The 22,469-nt window shown below is 45.6% G+C and overlaps 1 protein-coding gene across 3 annotated transcripts in view; it reads left to right on the top strand.

Moving 5' to 3' along the window:
* The window catches only part of agap1 (ArfGAP with GTPase domain, ankyrin repeat and PH domain 1), a 662,670-nt gene that overhangs the window by 344,174 nt on the left and 296,027 nt on the right, over positions 1–22,469 (top strand). For all 3 annotated transcript variants that reach the window (XM_078551515.1, XM_078551513.1, XM_078551514.1), the window contains exons 5-6: positions 1,263–1,404; positions 7,258–7,392. In XM_078551515.1, the coding sequence (XP_078407641.1) occupies positions 1,263–1,404; positions 7,258–7,392 (277 nt within the window). The remainder of the gene's footprint in view (positions 1–1,262; positions 1,405–7,257; positions 7,393–22,469) is intronic.

Genomic DNA, 22,469 nt, shown 5'->3' with positions numbered 1-22,469 from the left:
TGTGATTTAAAATATCTACTCGTCTCCTTCAAAAGGAATGAGTATTTATTTTCCTCAAAGGCCTGAGAGTGTTACCCTCAGACTTCAGTTGTTCTCCCTGTGTGTGGGCTGCTTTAGAGGTGGGGTCATAGTGGAGTGATCTGAATGACACTCTTAACAATCCCAGATTGGATGAAATCTGAAGGCATCTTTTGATTTAAAAGAAATTAAGATATTCATATTTCAATCTGTAAAAGGCTCAAATAAAAGGAGCAGTAATGGCCTTATCTTGGGGCAGCTTGACGGATTGACACTGAGACTGTGAAGATGTTAGATGCTTGAGTGAAACCACTAACAGTCCACTGCAACTGGTAAAGATAAAGTATAAGTGCGAGTTGAGTTCCTGTGACAGGAGCACTTCTCTGGCTGAGAGTGAATGTGTGAGCGAACCCTCGAGACGAGGTCAGGCGTAGTTTAGGTCACCTACATCTCATCAGGTTGTAGTATACATAGATATTGAGCTTTGTACCAGGTTAATGACTCAAACCCTTGAACAACTGTTTGGTGGTCACTTAAATATTCATCTTGAAGTGGGTTGAATGAAAGCAGAGAGATTTTTAGGTGAAAGGATTGTTAATCATGTATGACCTGAAGGCTTATGCCTGATTGGTGCCATAATTAAAGCAAGTGGCTTATAGTTACTTAAACATAATCTGAGCCTGGCAATTTCATTGCAATTGGGATTTTTTTGGAATACAGAATTCTGGAACTCCGTGTCAAATCACTAAATACGTAGTGCAGTTTATGGATCTAATAAGGAGGTTACTTGTCTTAGCCAAGTAGTGAGACATAGACAGAGCCAAACTTTTATTTGCTTGGACAAAAATGGGATACGAGTAATTAAACATTGAGGTCAGCAATTCAGAGCACCCAATGTGTCACCTACGATTTATATCCTACTTTACAAGTTACACTATTATAATTGGTTGAACAACTGCATGTTTACAGTTGTCAGCAGGATGTGAATGGACTAAAAACCATTCTTTTAAAGAGTGAGATAAGAAAGCACACCTGTTAGTTCTTAGTGTTTGCTGTTTGTGGGGAAACCCTGTTGTTTTATATTGCCTTCAACTTATTGAATGTGAGGCTGAGGCGGGTGGGTTTCTTTCAAGCTTTTGATGGGGGCTGTGGCAGGTAAATGGTGAAGGGAATGGAATAAGAGATGTTGTTTGCATTGAGCAGCCTGAGCCAATTCCTCACTGATTGACCTGATCTCCTTACAGTTCGCAATGTGGGTGGATGCTGTTATCTTTGTCTTCAGTTTGGAGGATGAGAACAGCTTCAATGCGGTCTACTATTACTACACCAGGATGGCTAACTATCGGAGCACCACAGAGATGCCGATGGTACTGGTTGGGACGCAAGGTAAGGAGGGGTCATGTTGCTACGGTTATTTATTATTCAGCCTCTGTGGCAGTGAGCGCAGCCTCATGGACAGGAATGGAAATATTGAGTCATTGGTACTAAATAACATATATGGCCAACTCAGGATCTAGTCATTGTGTTCCCCTAGAGTTTTCTTCTTTTCTTGTCTTTGTTTCTTGTATTATCTGCTCTAAAGTCATTTGTGACTTATGGATGGTGCTGGTTGGTGATGCTTCACAGCTTTGTGGATTTACAGAGATAAATCAGAACCTTAGAGCTTACTAGTCGCCTTGTAACAGGAGCAGCCACGAGACATTGGCAACTTGTTGTATTTGTCCTTGTGTTCAAATCATCGCCTGGGAGTGACCCTCCTTCAGGCTTACACACCTCTTTGAGCATTCCATTCCTTGTCCGTCCCCAAACCCCAACCCTTCACCTTGCTTCACCATAAGCGGCAGTGCCTTCAGGCTCCTTGGTCTCACTGCCTGGAATTGCCTCTCTTTAACCCCTTTGTACATCCAGTGCCGTATCCTCCTCTTAACAGTTTTTTTTAGGAGAGAAGAGCTTGTGCAGCGGAGTTGCACAAAAGGTGAATGACAAAAGTTATGATAAGAAGGTCAATTCGAGAGGAGGAAAGCGCACAGAATTAACCATTGAGGAATAAAACACTTGAAAGTTGGCACAAACAAACTTTAGCATCTCCTCCAATCAATAGAACTTTTGATTACAGATTGGGTGATTTATTGTGTGTTTATTACGGTAACAATAAAACAGACTGCCTGATTCAGGCACTGCTTTCCTCTTGTTTTCATAGCATCTTAAAGTGGAGTCAATTTATTTTAAGGTAGTTCTCTTCTCTGCTCTTGGATTATTCAACTCAATGGAAAATGAGCCAATCACTGTACACCAAGGGCGATGAGCCAATCACTGTATACCAAGGGCGATGAGCCAATCACTCTACACCAAGGGCAATGAGCCAATCACTCTACACCAAGGGCGATGAGCCAATCACTGTACACCAAGGGCAATGAGCCAATCACTATACACCAAGGGCAATGAGCCAATCACTGTACAGCATGTGAAATGAGCCAATCACTGCACAGCTTAGACAATGACCAATCACTCTACACCATGGAAAATGACCCAATTATGGTAATTGGTGGGCGATGAGCCAATCACAGTACACAATGAGGGTAAACCTGTCATTGTGCCCTGTGGGCGATGAACCAGTCTCTCAAGATTAGGGTTCATGAGGTTGGGAAAAATATATTAGCATGGATTGAAGATTGGATTGTGATCTGAGAACAGGGAGTAGGAATAAATGAGCTATTCCTGGGATGGCAGGTGTAACTAGTGGGTTGCCACAAGGATCAGTGCTGGAGCCTCAGCTATTTGCAATTTATATTGATGACTTAGATGAGGGGACTAAGAGTAATGTATCTAAATTTATTGATGACACAAAACCAGGTGGGGATGTGGGCTGTGAGGAGAACATAAAGGGTGGTATTTAATGGAGGTGTTGGGGGTCTCACCAGCCAGCTGGAGAGCTGGCCACAACCCCTCGATACCTCTTTTTAATAAGGGCCACTGAATTAATTGACAATCAGACACTTAACTGGGCAGCGGTAGGCCTTCCTCAGGATTAACAACTTCACTCTCCAAGAACTGCCAACCAGAGGGCAGCAGCTGTGCATTGCTGGGCAGCGCCAGTAGGAGTGGTGACTGCTGCGGACAATGCACCCACCCAGGCCCAGGATTGCTTGAGGCACCCAGGCCACAGGTGAGTGATGAAGGGATGGGAGTCAGGTGGGAGGGAGGTAGAAGGATAGGTAGCTGGGCCGGGGTGTGGCTCTCAGCAAGCATCTCCCTTCGTGATGCTGGGTCAGGCACTGAGTGCCTTTGAACAAGGGACCCATACCCTGGAAGCCCACAAGCAACTCTGTCAGGGTTTGCTTTTTAGGCTTTACGCATGGCAAGCACCCCTCCCACTGCTGGGTGAATGCCAGTGATAGTGGGATGCCTTTAAGTGGGCGTTAAATCCAGCGGGTGGCCTGCCTGCCTCCTATCCACCTGTCTCTGACCCCACCACAGCTATACCGGTGGTGGGGGTGGTGTCGGATGACCTGCCTACCTCTGGGAAAATTGAGACCCTGTTTTACAGTCACCTGCCCCCTTTCCAGGTTGCCCTTCCACCGTGGTCTCTCAAACCCCAGCCCCCCCTCACCGGGTATGCCAGCTTGGCACCCAGTGAGGCCCCCAAACACTGACCAGTCCCGATCCATTGCCACACGCCTCTTCCTGGCCTGAAGTACTGGAGAGTTACTGCCCTCTGATGGGACGGCAGCCCTTTGAGGCGGGACATCCTGTCCCTGAGGGGTAGAAATCCCGTCTCCAGCCTATTAACGGCCAGTTGCTTGCTAAGTGGCTGTGAGGCAGTTGGTGTTCTCCTCGGCCAGCTCCCCCATCCCCGGACTTTTTAACCGGGAGTAGGAACGGAGAATCCCACGCACCCTATGATTCAGCCCATAGGAACTTATAATGCAGATGGAGGCCACACAGCCCATCATGGTGTGCTGGCTCTTTGAAAGAGCAGTTGTACTTAGCCCCACACCTTCACTTTTTGCCTGTAACGCTTAAGTTTCTCAAGTACCTGTGCAACTCCCATTTAATATTATTTATGGGATCATTGCCACCATCTTTTCAGGTAGAGTGTTTCCGATCCTGGCAGCTCTCAGTGAAAACATTTCTTCACCATCCCCTCTCTACATATTTTGCCGATGATTTTAAATCAATTAGCTCTAGTTATTGACAGACTCGCCGTGGGTATCCTCGTATGGAAATTACAGAAAGTTAAGTTGTAGGTACAGTAAACAATTAGGAAGGCAAGTGGTATGTTAGCCTCTATTGCATGGGGATTGGGCTATGAGAGTCAGGAAACTTTGCTGCAATAAGACTGTGGGACCACACCTGAAGTACTATGCACAGTTTTGGTTTCTGTACCTAAGAGGCAGAGAACAGCAAAGGCTCATTAGATTGATTTCCTGGGATGAGAGGATTGTCCTTTGAGGAGAGAGTGGACTAGCCCATATTCTTTGGAGTTCAGGAAAATGAGGGGTGATCTCATTGAAATGTATCAAATTCTTAGAGAGCTTGACAAGATGGAGACTGTGAGGCTGTCCCCACCCCACCTGGAGAGCCTGGAATTCGGAGCCACAGTCTCAGGATAAGGGGCCGGCCATTTTGGGACTGAGGAGGCCAGGAGAAATGTCTTCACTCCAGAAGGCTGTGAGTCTTTAGAATTCTCTACCCCAATGAGCTCAGTCATTGAGAGTGGGCAGCGATTCAGTCACCAAGTTGTTGCAATGCTGCTGTGAAAATGACCATTCGAAGCAGTTCTCCTGCAGAGCGTGGAAGGTTGAGGGGAGGTTTGTTTAATAGAGGTGTTCAAAATCATGGAAGGTTTCAATAGAATAAAGGCGAAACTGTTTCCACTGGTAAGAGGGTCGTTATGCAGCAGCTCACTTCAGCTTGCCTGCGAGGACTCTGTGAATATTGGGAATCACTGTGAGAGATGCCTGTACTTTGATGGGTGGCCCACCAACGTGACATTTATTTGCTGTGCATTTCACAAATTTCCTCCTTGTGCTATTTGTAGCGACGGGTCTTTTACAAGTAGTGCTCAAAGAAAATCTTTACTCGGAACTTTTTGCTGTGTTTATCAAGCCTGCAAGTCTAGCTATAGATCTGTTTCCCTTTCCATTTATTGAAGTTAAACAAGGTATGTGCCTTCACCGCTTTGTTACTGTCAAATTTGCACCTTCCTCTGTGTTCCTGAATCTTTTATGGGTTGCTGCTGCCCTCTGCTGCCTGACAATGGTTATTTATTAAATGACTGCCTGTTCGGTTAAGAACTAAGTTTTGTAGAATCTTATAGCAGAAGAGGAGGGGCATTCAGCCCATCGTGTCTGTGCTAATTTTTTGAACGAGTTATCCAATTAGCCCCACTCCCCTACTCTTTCCTCATAGCCCTGCAGATTTTTATTTTACAGGTGGGATTAGAAAGGTGTCCTCGGGCTGGCATGGACAAGATGGGCTGAATGGCCTCCTTCTGTGCTGTAACTTTTCTATTGGTCTATGGCCTTTGAGGGAGTGCAGCATGGAATTACTAGAATGATACTCCAGAGTCAAATCATAAAGAGAGATTCCACAAACTGGGGATGCATTCCCTGGAACTTGGAAGATTAAGGGGAGATTTGATTAATGTTTTCACGATATAAATGGGAACAGAAAGGGTAAATAGAGAGAAACTAGTTTTAATAATTCCTAACCAGTCTGAAAATTAGAGCCAGACCTTTCAGGAGTGTAGATAGGAAACACTGATAAACTCAAGGGATGGGAGAAGTTTGGAACACTCTTCTGCAGATGCCAAATAAGGCAAGATGAGTTATTAATTTTAAATCTGAGATTGCTAGGCTTTTGTTACCCAAAGCTATTAATGAATAAGGGCCATTGACAGGTTCATCAAGGAAGGTCACAAATCAGCCATGGTCTCATTGAAAGATGGAACAAGCTCAAGGGGCTAAATCCCTGGCTCTTTTTGCCAATTATCTTAAATCTGTGTCCTCTGGTTACCAGTAGAAACAGTTTCTACCCATCTGTCGAAAACCCCACGTGATTTTGAGCACTTTGATTACATCTCCACTTAACCTCCTCTGCTCTAAGGAGAACAACCCCAGCATCTTCAGTCTCTCCACGTAACTGAAATAGAAGGGAGACAGTGGCATGGTGGTAATGTTACTGAACTGGTTATCCAAGGCCAAAGCTAATTCCCTGGGAGCCATGGGTTCAAATCCCACCAGAGCAGCTGGTGGAATTTGAATTCAGTTAATAAATCTGGAATTGAAGGCTGGTCTCAGTATTGGTGACCATGAAACCATCATCGATTGTCGTAAAAACCCATCTGGTTTACTAATGTTCTTTAGGGAAGGAAATCTGCTGTTCTTACCTACCTAGTCTGGCTTACATGTGACTCCAGACCCACAGCAATGTGGTTGACTCTTAACTGCTCTCCGAAACAGCTGAGCAAGTCACTCAGTTCAAGGGCAGTGAGGGATGGTCAACAAACGTTGGTCTTGCCAGTGACGCTCATATTCTTTGAAAGAATAAAGGAAAAATAGTCCCACATCCCTGGTGTACCACTCTAGTAAATCTCCTTTTTAAAGCCTTGGCATCTTTCCCTAAAGTGTGTTGTCCAGAATTGAGCACAATGCTCCAGCTGGGGCCTAACCAGTGATTTATAACGCTTTAGTGCAACCTCATTGCGCTTTTGGTCTCTCCCTGTAGTTATAAAGTCCTGCTGCATGCTTTATCAACTTGTCCTGCCACCTTCAACACCTCCTCTCCAGTAATCTCTGGGTCTCTCTGTTCTTGTGCCCTCAGTAAAGTGGTACCATTTAGTTTATATTGCCTCACCTTATTCTTCCTTCAAAGGTCCACCACTTGGGACTTCCCTGCATTAAATTTAATCTGCTTTGCGTCTGCCCACTTCACCAGCGTGTGTCCTCCTGAAGCCTGATTCTGCCTTCAGTCGGTCGAGGCCAGTTGTAGCTGTGCTGCTGCCACTGTAGCCTGAGACCAGTTAACTCAGCGTAGGTTTTCCTTTGTGCCCCCCCCCCCAACCGATGCCAGTGGGAGCTGTGCCGGTGAAATTTTTGTTGTGCGGGAGATGGGTGTGTCTTGCAGTCCTTTTAACTGTGAGAGGGATGCTGAGGGCCCTGGCTGGTTTTCCACAGTGATTGCTACAGTCAATGTTCAGCACATGGTAAGCTGCTGTTCGTATTCTCCCTCCTGCAGACGCCATCAGCGCAGCGAATCCACGTGTGATTGATGACTCCAGGGCCCGGAAACTCTCCAACGATCTGAAGCGATGCACTTACTATGAGACGTGTGCCACCTACGGCCTGAATGTGGAGCGGGTGTTTCAGGATGGTGAGGCATTTGTTCTGCTGATTCTAATTTCTCACTGGAGCTGACAGGGCAGCGTTTATCTGTATACCTCTCGCTCACACAGAGCAGTTAAAGAGCCATCACGCCTCGAGGGCTAGGGCAGGGCTTCCCAAACTGCAGCTCGTGGGTTGCGAGCTCTGAGGCAGCATTGGCTGCCGTGGAGCTCAGACTGATTTCTGACAGCCCGCCTGCTCTCTCAGGCCTGATTTGCTACTGCAAAAAGCGTTTATGGAATATGTAGCTGTTTGATATACCTGCCTTTTCATCAACTCCTACCATGCACAACTCCCATTTCCCCCATTCCACATCCCTTGGAAGAATTATAAAAAGTGTGCCGGCTGGAATGGAAGTGTTTGAGTTGGGAGGGTGGGGATGGGGGCTGCTGCAGATATTTTTGGCGGAATACTATTACTTCAGTCATGAAAACAACCAATAGACTCTAAACGTATTGCATAGATAGAGATGTTATTCCTAATGTCTCAGGTTAGACGCATCATTTGATCTGGTACTGAGCCATATTGACTGGTTATGTCCAGATTGATCACAGGCCTGTGCTGAGCTAACTGCTGGCAACTAGGCATCAGGGTTTGGGAAGGAGGGGGGGGATCAGACAGAGTTCCTCCTCTCTGTGCTCACCAGCCTGTGTTGAAAATTACGTGTAGAAACCAGGTTAGAACTGGCTGAAGCCTCACATTAAGCTGCCCACACCACTCCACACTGGCGGACCAGGTTCACGCCTAACAAAGGGCTACAAAGCTAAGGGACTACAGGACTGTGAGAGGAGGAAATCTCAGTAGGAAAAATAATTTATTAATAAGCATTAATTCTAAATCTGAGGCTAGTTTGAGATCCCTGCGTTATTTGAGACAGCCATCGGTGACAATTAGAGCTGTTGTGCAAGCCAGCCCTGAATATCACACAAGTTCCAAATTGAATTGTTAGCTACAAATTATTTGAAACTATTTATTGTTTCTTTAAAGCAAAGGATAAATTCCTTTAGTTTGTTTTCATGCCATTTTCTATTTGTCGGATGTGAATGTTTCCGGTGCTATTTGGAAATAGAGCTATAATAGAAAGAGAGATTTATATTCATACAGCGTCATTCACAGGCTCAGCGTGTCTCATAATGTTTTATAACTAATGAAGTGTAGTCACTGTTGTAATGCACTATAGCAACGTGATGGAGACCAGATGATCTGTCTTTTGTGTATTAAAGCAGAAAATGCTGGAAGCTCTGAGGCAGCATCTGTGAAGAGAGAAACAGAGTTAACGTTTCAGGTTGATGACCTTCTGTCAGAAGGTTCTCTCTCCACAGGTGCCACCTGACCCTCTGAGTATTTCCAGCATTTTCTGTTTTACTTTCAGGTTTCCAGCATCCGCAGTATTCAGCTTTCTTTTGTTTGCGATGTTGGTTGAGGGGTAAATATCAACCTAGGGCACCAAGAAGAACTCCCCTGTCCTCCTTCAACTGAGACAGTGGCACCTTTTATATATCTACCTGAGAAGGCAGATGGAGCCCCAGTTTATTGTCTCATCCAAAAGGTGGCAGCTCCAACAGTACAGCACTCCCTTAGTTCTGGCACTGGAGTGCTATAAATCATAGAAAGGTTACAGCACAGAAGGTGGCCATTCGGCCCCTTGTGTCTGTGCCGGCTCTCACGAGAGCAACTCAGCTAGTCCCACTCCCTCTACCTTTTCGCCATAGCCCTGCAAATATTTTCTCTTCTGATAATTATTCAATTCCCTTTTGACAGCCCCAATTGTCTCTGCCCGCACCAGGCTCTCGGGCAGTGCATTCCAGACCCTAACCACTCGCTGCGTGAAAACATTTTTCTTCATGTCTCTTTTGGTTTTTTTGCCATTCATGTTAAATCAGTGCCCTCTATCCTTCCACCAATGAGAACAGTTTCTCTCCCTCTCTACTCTATCCAGGCCCCTCAGGATTTTGAACACCTCTATCAAATCACCTTGAACCACCTTCTCTAAGGAGATCAGACTCAGGTTCTCCAAACTATCCGCATTAACTGGAGCCATTCCTGGAACCAGCCTCCTAATTTTTCCAGCACCCCCCACCTACCCATCACCTGTGAAGCCTTCCTAAAGTGCAGTGCCTGGAATTGGACCCAATCTCCAGTTAAGGCTGAACCAGTGTTTTACGAAGGTTCATTATAAGTTCTTTGCTTCTCTACTCTATTCCTCTATTTATGGTGGCCAGGACCCCTTTTTCACCGCTTTCTCAAACTGCCCTTGCCATTTCCAATGATTTTTACATATATACCTCCTCACTCCCTCCACCAGGTATCTCTGCTCCTGCACCACCTTTAGAATTGTATCCTTTATTTTCTTGCGAGTGCCCTCTTTCTTCCTTCGAAAACGTACCACTTCACACTTCCCTGCATTGTATCTGCCTGGATTATGTGTGTAAGTTTCTGGAGTGGGACTTGAACATGTGACCTCCTGACACGGGAGCTGGAAACTCGCTATTATGTCAGTGCTGATTTGTTTGTGTGCCCCACAACAGTAGGTTTCACATTCATGCCTGGGTTTTAATGCACCTCTCCGGCTTCCTGCAGGGAGGTGCACTCCTGTGAGCCGTTAGATTGTTTTATCTTTGAATTTTCCAGTATGTGAATAGGGACAGCTTACTAATGTCCTTTTGATAAAACAGACAGCAAGCCTATTGAATATGCAGAGGGTGTGTAAAATCAGGTCAGAAATACTCAGTACCAGCAACAGGTGCCTACAATAATCACTGTGACAGCATTAAAACCGTGTTCCAGTTAAAGCGAGATTAAGACAGTACCGTTTCCAGTGACAAATGCTTTGGAATTCATTCGCGTGTCATGTATTTGCCACTTACTGTGCCATGCCAGCCAAGAGAAGGACTTCTTGGGCCTGCGTAACACCGGATAATAAAACCCTGTGTTGACCTGGAATACTTCTGTACATTGTTGGTGGAGCAGCAATGGACCGAGATCTCAGGAGAGAATTGTTTGGTCAGTGCTCGTCTAGGGGTAGATGCACAGCCTGGGTAGCAAAACAAGAACCGAGCAAACGAATTGGAACCTGAGAATGAAGATGAAATATTTCGAGCGACTTTCAGAATCCCAGCAGCTACTGAAGCTTGAAATGAGCTCCGGACCCAGCCACTCGGAGCTCCTGTCTCCACACCTCTCCCAGCTCCTCGCTCTACCACTGGGCTCCTGTCCCACCGGGAACTCTTTCGCCCACCCCACCCCTGTTAATCCTCTGCGCTCACATTCTCTCCCTCGTGCTCTCTCATTCTCTTTCTCCCATGCTCGCTCTCTTTCCCCTGTGCTCACTCTGTCTCTCTCTCTCTCTCTCTCACCCCAGCTCTCTCACTCTGTCCCCCATGCTCGCTCTATCTACTCCACGTTCACTCTCTCTCCCTCCCACACTCACTCTCTCTCCTGCTTTCCCTCCCTCCCGCGCGCACTCCTTCCCTCCCCCACACACTCCCACACAGCAGCCTTCTTGAACCACTGCAGTCCACAGTGTTGTTAGGGAGGGAGTTCCAGGATTTTGACCTAGCGATAGTGAAGGAACGGCGATATATTCCCAAGTCAGGATGGTGAGTGACTTGGAGGGAAACTTGGAGTGGATCAAGAAGTCAGCTCACCACCACCACCTTCCCAAGGGTGCATGTGGGGCGTGTGTCTGCATGTTTTGAGTATGTGTTTTGTGTGTGTGCCAATGTGTGGGTGCATGTGTGCGCGCTTGCGTTTGTGTGTGCGCGCGTTTGTGTGCCTGTCTGTGTGCGTGTGTTCATGTGTTTTTTTATGCATGTGTTTTGTGTGTCCGAGATGTTTGTATGTGTGCTGTGTGTGTTTTTGTACTTGTAATCAACTTAATTGAACAGCGGAGGGCATAACAAAACAGCACTTCATTTCAGACCTGTTGTTGCTGGATTTGGTCAAAAGCTATCACGTCGTACACTGCCTATCCCAGCTACAAAATACAGCTGTGCAGGCGGGCATGGCTACCTGTTAAAGTATAGCTGGAACACATGCAGAAATCAGCTGTCCTGCCACATGTGTAGACATTAATAAACTTCCAGAATAGATGTGTCAATGACAATTAATTTCCAACAAGTAAATGTGAGCTAGCACATTTTGATAGGTAGAATAAGGAGCCCACATATTCCCTAGTGAAAAAAAAGCCTGATTAGGGTGAGGAGCAGAGCTACCTGATAGTGCAGATAAACATCATCAAAACATCGTTTCTGACATTACAACAGTAACTTCTTTTCAAAAGTACTTCATTGGCTGTAAAGTGCCTTTTGAAGTCCTGTGACTGTGAAAGGTGCTATATAAATGCTAGTTTTTTTTTAATATAAGCAGTGACACAGGTTAAACCAGGCCGTAAAAAACTAAAGACAAAGCTGCAGGATTCATGTCTGGAGGCTTGAAATTGAAAAGCAGAGAAGTTAGGTATACAACCTCGATTAGACCACACTTGGAGGGCTGTGAAGCGTTCTGATCTCCATGTCATAAAGGGATATAGAGGCACTGGAGAAGGTGCAAAAAGATTCACAAGGGTGACACCAGAATCGTGAGGGTACAGCTATTGGGAAAGACTGAATAGACTGGGGCTCTTTCCTCTAGAAAAGAGAAGGCTGAGGGTGACCTGATAGAGGTCTTTGAAAATACGAAGAGCGTTTGACAGGTTAAAGTAAAGAAAATGTTTCCAATTGTGTGAGAGCCCAAAGATAAGGGCCATAAACATTAGCGTTACTAACAAATCAAATCATGGATTCAGGAGAAATGTCTTTGCCCAGGGAGTAGTGAAGAATGTGGAACTTGCTACTACGTGGAATTGTTGAGGCAAATGATAGTTAAGGGGAAGTTGGGTAAACACCAGGGAGAAAGGAGTAGAAGGATATGCTGATGGTGGGAGGAGGCTTGTGTGGAGCATAAACACTGGCATCAGTTTGTTGGGCTGGATGGCCTGATTCTGTGCTCGAAATATATGTTCTATAGTTTTTGCAACGCAAATAGCAAAAACAAAGGGAAACTAGTAGCTGAAAATTTTAGTTCAATATAATCAGCTTTCGCCCCCAAGAACTGTCCTAGCCATCCTCACATTTGGTAAAAGTGGTTGATTTTACATATCGGAGGAAAAACCCTGTAAAGTCTTGATGCACAGCAGACTGACTCTAGCACCTGACAGAATAAAGACCAGTTAACAAAGTCTGTCTAACCAGAGAATTAACCCGCCTTCTCAATGTCAAATCTGCGGTGTGGTTTGAGCTTTCCAGCTTTCACAGCTTCAATGGGCCTGATTTTAACCCGGCAAGTGGGTGGATTTTGAATGAGTTAAAATCTCACCCAGATATCTCCCGACTTGTATCTGGAATAACAGTGCCCTCTAGTGGATAAGCATATTATAGGACTCTAGACAATTAAAGTTACCAGAAGTTACAGTGAAGCCCAACGCAAACTGGAGGAACAGCACCTCATCTTCCGACTAGGCACTTTACAGCCTTCCGGACTGAATATTGAATTCAACAACTTTAGATCTTGAACTCCCTCCTCCATCCCCACCCCGTTTCCATTTCTTCCCCCTCCCTTTTGTTTTTTCCAATAATTTATATAGATTTTTCTTTTCCCATCTATTTCCATTATTTTTAAATCTATACCTTTAATGCCCTGTCAGTCTTTCCACCCCACCCCCACTAGAGCTGTACCTCGAGTGTCCTGCCATCCATTCTTAATTAGCACATTCGTTTAGATAATTTCACCACCTTCAACACCCCTTTGTTCCTTTGTCTGTGACATCTTTTGATTATCTGCTCCTATCACTGCTTGCTTGTCCCTACAACCACCCCCCCCCCCCCCCCACCCCAACTTCTCTCCCCCCACACCCCCCCACCTTAAACCAGCTTATATTTCACCCCTCTCCTAATATTACTCAGTTCTGTTGAAGGGTCATGAGGACTCAAAATGTCAACTCTTTTCTTCTCCGCCAATGCTGCCAGACCTGCTGAGTTTTTCCAGGTAATTCTGTTATTGTTTTTGTCTTTGTTTTGGATTTCCAGCATCCGCAGTAGTTTTTTGTTTTTACCAGATTACTGTCTATTTTTTCATGCAGTGTTGTCTCTTTGATAATTCTTGAGTGTTTTTTGACACCAAGACACCAAGCACGTTAATTAAACTTTCTATCATAGCAGCGTGGGTTCATCGAGTGAAATTGAACTACATGACTAAATGCAAATAAATAATGCCACTCTGGTAAATTCGGAAGGAGGCTGAGCAGAAATACTCGAGGAAGCTATGCCAGACAACCTGACAAAACAAAGTAAAACAGCCCAAACGCCTTCACTGGAGTGTTACCACCCAAAAGTTTAGCCCAAGCTGCGTAATAAACGGATTTCCTTCACTGCACCATCGGTGGCAGTGGCTTCAGCTGCCTGGACCCTAATCTCTGGAATTCCTTCCTTAAACCTCTCCAATTCTCCACCCCCGCCCCCTCTCTCTCGCTCGCTCACTCCCTTTCTCTCACACTCTCTCTCTCTCTCTCTCCCCCTTTAAGACGTTCCTTAAAATCTATCTTTTTGACCAAGCTTTTTGTCACACGGCCTGATATCTGTGTGACTCGGTATCGTACTTTGTTTGACAACGCTCCTGTGAAGTGCCGTGGGATGTTTTACCTTGTTAACTGTGCTATATAAATGCAGTTGTTAAGTTTATCGGTCACTCTGTCTGTGTAACTTCCAGCAGCCAATTTATCAGATGAGGTAATCAGCACTCACTGCAAACTGTCAACATTGAGAAGCAAAGAAAACACATTAAAAATATGCATTTTTTTTTTCCACTAGCAATCATGTTGTTTAAAGAAAGGTGAGAAAGCAGCCTGACAGGAATGCTCCCCTTTTAACAGGAGTCTCCTCAATAATGATGGTCCAAATTAACAGGAACCTTCTCAATAACGATGCTCCCCATTGAACAGGAGTCCCCTCAATAACGATGCTCCCCATTGCACAGGAGTCCCCTCAATAACGATGCTCCCCATTGAACAGGAGTCCCCTCAATAACGACGCTCCCCATTTAACAGGAGACCTCTCGTTAACAATACCCCCCATTTAAAAGTGGTCGTGGGACAATGGGACATCCTGGCCTCCTTGCAAAGGTGGGTGTGTGGAGGAACAGTGTCGATTAGAGCTTGCTGCTTGTGCCTGGTGATGGAAACATAAAGCTACCCAGCAGACAGTACCCACCCTTTCTCTAAATGTGGACAGAGAGTGCATGAAGCAGAATTCATACCCTGTGTTTTCAGTAATTATTCTAATGTGGTTGGGAATCTGCACAAACAGCGATGGCAGTGGATTCATGTGTTGATGGCAAATCAAGCTAATACGAAAGCAGCCCAATTCTCAGGGAGTCCTTAGGGCTTGATTCTGTTTTGAAAAAATACATACACGACAGGAAATATTACACTAATAATTTTTGCTCCATCAATAAATTACAGTATGATGGGTAATTAAAACAGATGATTAATTGCTAATGTATAAATGCAAAATAGAAAGTGACAATGTCAGCTAGGATAAACTGTGCCTCTCTTCAGCCGGACGATTGGCGTTCAGGATGTTGCATTGATGGCACAAAGATTACGACAGATAATCCACAATTACAAACTGCCTCTATTTCACTGCGCTACATCAGACTGCACCAAAATACAGGAAGACATTGGCAAACTGTTCCAGCTGTTCGTCACTGTCGTGTAAAGAAATATATTCTGACATTTCTGCTCAGTCCTTCAAACGCCAGTACCACCCTGTCCTCCTGCCTGGTGTATCTGAAAGTATTATTCTGTCGTTACTTTCTTTGCTCTGTTAACCTATTGGAGATGTCAAGAGGGATATTACAAGAGTTAATACAGAGTGATATAGGATACGAGACAAACCATGTCAGACTTCAGGATCGCAAAGCACCTGGGTTCTGGATTGCACCTACAGGTACTCAAAGAAGCTAGCGGGGATAGCAGAAGCACTAATGAACTTATATAAAAATTCAGTAGACAAAGGAACATTCCCAGAGAACTGGCAAACAACAGAAGGATAAAGAATTAGTGCAGGGAACTATAGATCAGTTAATGTAGTGGTAGGAAAGACACTAGAACCTTTGTTAAAAGGTCAGATAACAAAACGTCTAGAGACAGAATATAAGAAGAAATAGCGTGTATTTTTAAAAGGAAGATCACAGTTAACCAACTACATTGAATTCTTTGGCAAGGACAAGGCAGTGGATATGGTCTACAAAGCAACCCTTTGATAACAATAGAAGCATGTGACCAAGGCCAGTGTGTGTGGAGTCAGGAAGTAGAATGGATTGAAAGATGGAGACAGAACAGAAATGCATCTTTTCAAAGTCACAAACAATATGTGAGTGTGCCAAAGGTAAACTATCCCTCCTTGACTTGTCTGCAGCCTTTGACACAGATGACCACACCATCCTCCTCCAACAACTCAACACCGTTGTCCAGCTTGGTGGAACTGTAAACTTGAGGCCATCCAAAGCTCTGCTATGTCCTAGCTTGCCTGACTCCATTCTTACCTAACCTGTTGTAGCCAGAGAATCACCTGCAATGGCTTCTCTCCTTGCTCCTGCACTGCAGCCTGTGGAGTCCTCCCAAGATTTGATCCTCAGCCCCCTCCTATTTCCCATCCACATGCTGTCCCTCGGCAACAACATTTGAAAACTGCGTTCGTTTTCATGTAGACGGTAGCTGAGCTCTACCTCATCACTGCCTCTCTGGGAGCTCCTCCGCTGTCTGTAAATTATCAGACCGCTTGTCTGATAGCCAGTACTGGATGAGCAGAAATTTCCTCCAACTAAATATTGGGAAGACTGAAACCATTGTCTTTGGTCCCCACTCCAAAATCCATTCCCTAACTACCGACTCCATCCCTCTCCCGGGCAACTGTCTGAGACTGAACCAGACTGTTTGCAATCTTGGTGTCATATTTGACTCCGAGATGAGGTTCTGACCACATATCTGCACTGTCACTAAGATTGCCTATTTCCACCTCAGTAACATTGCCCGACTCTCTCCCTGTCTCTGCTCATCTGCTGCTGAAAACCTCATTCATGCCTTTGTTGCCTCTAGACTTGACCATTCCAATGCCCTCCCTGCTGGCCTCCCACATTCTACCCTCCATAAACTTGAAAATCAAAACTCTGCTGCCCCCGTCATTACTCGCAGCAAGTTCTGTTCACCTATCACCGCTGTAAGATACTAAGAAGTGTAGAGGAACATGGGACCTTGGAGTGCAATTCCACAGATTCCTGGAGAGAGCAGGATGGGTAGATAAGGTGGTCAAGAAGGCAAACTGGACACTTTCTTTGATTAGCCAAGGTGTAGAATGTAAGAGCAGGGAGGTTATGCTAGAACCATATTAATTAGGCCGCAGCTGGAGAACTGTACAGTTCTGATCGACACATTGCAGAAAGGTTGTGATCACAGTAGAGAGGGTACAGAGATTTATAAGGATGTTGCCAGGAATGGAGAACTTCAGCCATGAAGAGAGATTGGATAGGCTGGGGTTGTTTTCTTCGAAACAGAGGTGGCTGAGGAGAGATTTGGTTGAGAGTTATAAAATGATGAGGGGCCAAGATAGAGCGGATAGAAAGGACCTATTTCCTTTAGCAGCGAGGTCAATAACCAGGGGATATTGATTGAGTGTAATTGCTGGTATTCAAAACCATGAGGGGTCTGTACAGAGTGGTTAGGGAAAAACTGTTCCCACTGGTGGAAGGCTTGAGAACAAAGAGGCACAGATTTAAGGTAATTGGTAAAAGAAGCGATGGCGATGTGAGGAAGAACTTTTTCCCGCAGTGGGTGGGTAGGATGTGGAATGCACTGCTCGGGAGTGTTGTGGAAGCAAGTTCAGCCGAGGCTTTCAGAAGGGAATTGGATTACAAGAGAGATCGAGCGAGGAGACTCTAAATGCACTAAGAGCCACTCGAAGTAAGGTACAGGACAACAGGGAGAAGATTGGGGAGTGGCACTTGGTGAATTGCTCCTTCAGAGGGCCAGCACAGACAAGATGGGCTGAATGGCCTCTTTCGCTGCCGTAACCATTCTATGATTCTTTACCATACACAAAAATAATTTGGACTTGCAATTGGCAGCGGAGTACTTTTACTGTCAATGTGGAGGATGGCACCACAATGCAGCAAAACATGGACATACCTGCAGAATGGCTGGTTAATAAGTGCAGCAAAGTGTGAGGTGCTTTATTTTGGAGGTCAATTATTGCTTGCAAGGTAATAAACTAAATTGGGTAAAGGAATGAGAAGATCTGGAACTACATACAGTAAAGCCTCAGTTAAAGTTCTCATTGTGTTCCTGAAAACGTGACTTTACGTGAATCATGGGCACCCATAGGAATCAATGTTGAAGTCAGAGTTTGGCTCTTTTGGACATTCCTCACTTGGAAAAACCCATGTGCAAGTTGAAAACTGTGCCATACATGTGCAGCATTTTTCGTTCCTGGCTAAAATAGCTTGTAAAATAAAATAAATCACTAAATATAAAAGATCTATAATATTGTACAATGTAAAATGTTTAAAAGAATTAAATTACACTCACCTACATAACAGTACTTTTAGATCAGGCTTGTCCAACCTTTGGACAAAGGAAACAACTTGCTGAGCAAAAATAAAGCAACGTCAAAGCAATAAATTGATAATTTTTTTTTTAAATGAGTAATTAATAAAGATGACTATTAGAGTGTGAGAAGTGGTGTGTGTGTGTCTGGCTTACTCCCAGTCTCAGGTGCTCACTCACTCACGCTCACCCAATGTGTGACTGGTTGTGAGCATGTGTTGGTGTGTGGAGGTGAGAGTGAGTGAGAAGTCTGAGACTGGGTGTGAGCCAGACACACACACTCTCACACAATCACACTCTATATCTCTCTCACAAGCTCACTCTCTCTCTTTCACATACACTCTTGCTCTCACACAGCTTCTCTTTCTCTCACTCACACCCAGACCTCCTCACTCACATGCACAAACTCTCTCATACACACACACTCACTCTCTCTGTCTCGCACACGTGCGCATGCACACACACACACTCTCTTACTCTTATTCTCACACACTCCCTCTCTCTGTCTCTCTCTCTCACACACACATTTGCGCGCGCACACACACACTCTCATTCTCTATCCCTCTCTCTCACATACACATCCTCGCGCACACTCTTTCTCTCTCTCTCTCTCTCTCACACCCACACACACTCTCTCACACCCTCTAGCAGCCAGTTTTCCCTCTCTTTGCCCCCCAATCCTGGCCTGGCAGCATCTCTTCGCCCCCTGGCCTGGCAGTGCCTCTGTTTCTCTGATCCCCCCTGCCCCGGGCATCCTTTTCCTCCCCACCCCCTGCAGCAGCCTGGCCCGGCAGCCAGTGCCTCCACCCAACAGCCTGGCAGCCAGTATATCTCTCCCACACTATGCCTCCCCCCACTCCCCACCTTAAATCCTCTCCTCCCCAGCATACTCACCGTCACCATTCACGGCCCCTCCAATCAGAGACTCTCTCTTCCCCCACATTTGTTGCTGATAGAGTCACTGTGAGCCTATCAGCAGCAAACGCGGGAGAGGGACTGCCTGTGATTGGAGGAGCAGTTCGTTGCAGAATCTTCCGCTCCATTCACCAGCACTTTGAAAACTGGCTCCGCAGGCCAGATTGAAAAGCATGCGGGCTGGATCTGGCCTGTGGCCCGGAGCTGGACAAGCTTGTTTTAGATCTACCACTGGATGAAGGCTGGTCAAAGCAGAAATTCTGACTACCTGCACCGACCAGCGTCTGCCACCAGATGGAGCCCAGGACTTCAGTACGAGTTCATGAGCGGAGCCAGGAGTGGGAGCATCAAGAACAGACCCTGGGGACTCAGGTAAGAATTGAGGGCAGGAGGCAAGTCTGGGCAGAGGCAAGGCTGGCAGTGGGAGGAAGAGGGACTGACGGCAAGAGGGGAAGCACTGCGGGAGAGGCCATGTGAACAGACAGGCCACAGAAGAGGAAGTCTGGCAACGACGTTGAAAATGGCAACATTAAATGGATATACGGACACTACTTTATTAACAGCATTAAAGTGAAACAACATTCTGAGAGTAGATGTTACGCAAGGACTTACTGTAGACGTAAATTGCTAAAAACAGCAACACAAGCGTGCAAACTAAGTAGGAGGTTCGTTTCTAAAGGAAAGCACAGTGTCGGGGGATATTTAATGCTCTCCCCCATGGTGAGCTTGGAGGTGGGAAGGGTATTTAATCAGGTGGGATAGTGATGGGTGCGGGACCTGCCACCCCCACCCTGATTAAGTCTGATGGGAAGGCCCATGGACAGTCTTCCCACCCCACCACCAATTGAGATAATAAGGGGCAATTAATACCCAATTAAGGGCCTATCCCCCCACTGCCGCTGGTATTAACCCAGGCCTTTAGCCCGTTGCCATGTCAGGAGCATGAACTGCAAATCTGTGCCGGTTGGTTGTGGTTCCCCTGAGAGAGGGTGGGTTGGATGTGGGGCACCTCATTCAAAGGCACTCAGTTCCTGATCGGGGGGACCCCTATTGCCCTGGGGGAGGGGGGGCACGCGTGGTGGTGCTGGCTGCCCTTGTTGCTGACCCTCCTCTGCTCCCCAACCCCCCTCCACCAACCGTGTCCCCCACACCTCAAAACCTCTCCCGCCAGCACTTACCTCTGGCCTGGGTGAGTCGACGACCCCGGGTCTCCGTGGGTGTCATTCCGACAGCAGCCACCCCCTGTTAATTGTGGAGAAATTAATGAGACTGAGAGTTGATAAGTCTTTGTGAGCTGATCTACATTCCAGAGTGTTGAAAGAGGCAGCAATGGAGATAGTGGATGCATTGGTGATCATCTTCCAAAGTTCTATAGATCCTGGAATGGCTCCTGCAGATTGGAAGGTAGCAAATATCACTCCACTATTTAAGAAGGGATGGAGAGAGAAAACAGGGGACTACAGACCTGTTAGCCTTACATGCAGTAGGGAAAATGCTAGAATCTATTATAAAGGATGTGATAAATGGACACTTGGATAATAACCTGATTCGGCATGGTCAGCATGGATTTATGAATGGGAAATCTTGTTCGACAGCCTGTTGGAGTTTTTTGAGGATGTTACTAACAGAATTGGTAAAGGGGAGTTGGTGGAAGTAGTATACTTGGATTTTCAGAAGACTTTTGATGAAGTCCCCCTTAGGAGGTCGGTTAGCAAAATTAAAGCACGTGGGATAGGAGGTAACATACTGGATTAAGGATTGGTTAACAGACAGAAAACAGAGAGTAGGAATAAATGGATCATTCTCGCATTGGCAGGCTGTGACTGGTGGGGTACCGCAGGGATCAGTACTCAGGCCTCGGCTGTTCACAGTATATATCAATGATTTGGATGTAGGGACCAAATATGATATTTTCAAGTTTGTGGATGACACAAAGCTAGATGGGAATGTGTGTTGTGAGGAAGATGCAAGGTGACTTCAAGAGGATTTGGACAGACTTAGTGGGCAAGAACATGGCAGCTGGAATATAATGTGGAAAAATGTGAGGTTACCCACTTTGGTAGGAGGAACAGATGTGCAGAATATTTATGGTAAGAGATTAGAAAGTGTAAATGTACAAAGCGACCTGGTCAATAAGTCACTGAAAGCTAACATGCAGGTGCAGCAGGCAATTAGGAAGGCTAATGGTATGTTGGCCTTTATTTCAAGAGGATTTGAGTACAGGAGTAGCAAAGTCTTGCTTCAATTGTGTAGAACCTTGGTTAGACTGCACCTGAAGTACTGTGTGTAGTTTTGGTGCCCTTGGATATTATTGCCATAGAGGGAGTGCAACAAATGTTCTCCAGACTTGTTCCCGGGCTGGTGGGACTGTCCTATGAAGAGAGATTGGAGAAACTGGGCCTCTACTCTCTAGAGTTTCGAAGAATGAGAGGTGATCCCATTGCAACCTATAAAATACTGAAAGGGGTAGACAAGGTAAATGCAGGTAAGATGTTTCCCCTGCTTGGGGAGTTTAGAAGCAGGGGACACAATTTCAAAATAAGGGGGAAGCCACTGAGAATTGAGATGAGGAGAACTTTCTTTACTCAGAGGGTTGTGAACCTTTGGAATTCTCTATCCCAGCGGGCCGTGGAAGTTCATTCAAGTAGAGATTGGCATTTAGAAATCTGTCAATAACGTAAAGGGATATGGGAATAGTGTGGAGGAAAACGCATTGAAGTGGATGATCAGCCATGATCATATTGAATGGCGGGGCAGGCTCAATGGGCTGAATGGCCAACTGTTCCTATGTTCCTTGGTGGCACTGCTGAGCAAAAGAGCTGCTGGCCTCTGATGGGCCAGCAGCTCCCGGTTGAAGGGACTTCTCATCCCCGGGATCCGGATCCCATGGAAGACCCACAGGTGATCTCTCAACTGCCTGATCGGTGTGGAATACCAGAGGGCCTATTCCAGAGGAGACAATGCAGGTCTCTAACCTGCTCTCCAGCCAATGGCCAAGATCCCCATCACCTCCATAAAATTTATTCAGAGCCTTGGTTAGACCACACTTGGAGTGCTGTGTGTAGACCTGGCCTTCACGTCACAAAAAGGGTATCACTGTGTTAAATATTCATTCTGCTCTCCAAAGTCCAAAGTAGGGTTTACACCAGATATTATTCAGGATCTGGATTTATTTGAAGTTGGATGCCAGCGATGTTTCATTCTTAGCCTATCACTGTGGGTTTGTTCAAGGGAATGTATTGATGTGTGTAGAGGACAATATGTGGGACTGCCTTGCAAGTATCAATTTCTTTTGTTGGATCAAGAAGACAGATGCGATGTTTTACATTAAATTAACATAAACATGCCAGCGATTGTTGTGACTTTTGTTTAAAAAGTGTGATGAGAAAATTAAAATTGCCTGAATTGCCTGGTGGGTTTGGATCACTGAGTCTAGTACCTCATTGCTAGAAATCCCTTAGCCATGATATTTTGATTTAAAGAAGCAAGCAAAATTATAAATATTGATATTGGAT

This window comes from Cetorhinus maximus, chromosome 11, assembly GCF_964194155.1.
Source record: "Cetorhinus maximus chromosome 11, sCetMax3.hap1.1, whole genome shotgun sequence".
NCBI lineage: Eukaryota > Metazoa > Chordata > Chondrichthyes > Lamniformes > Cetorhinidae > Cetorhinus > Cetorhinus maximus.
This window is presented reverse-complemented; position numbering and strand designations above follow the sequence as displayed.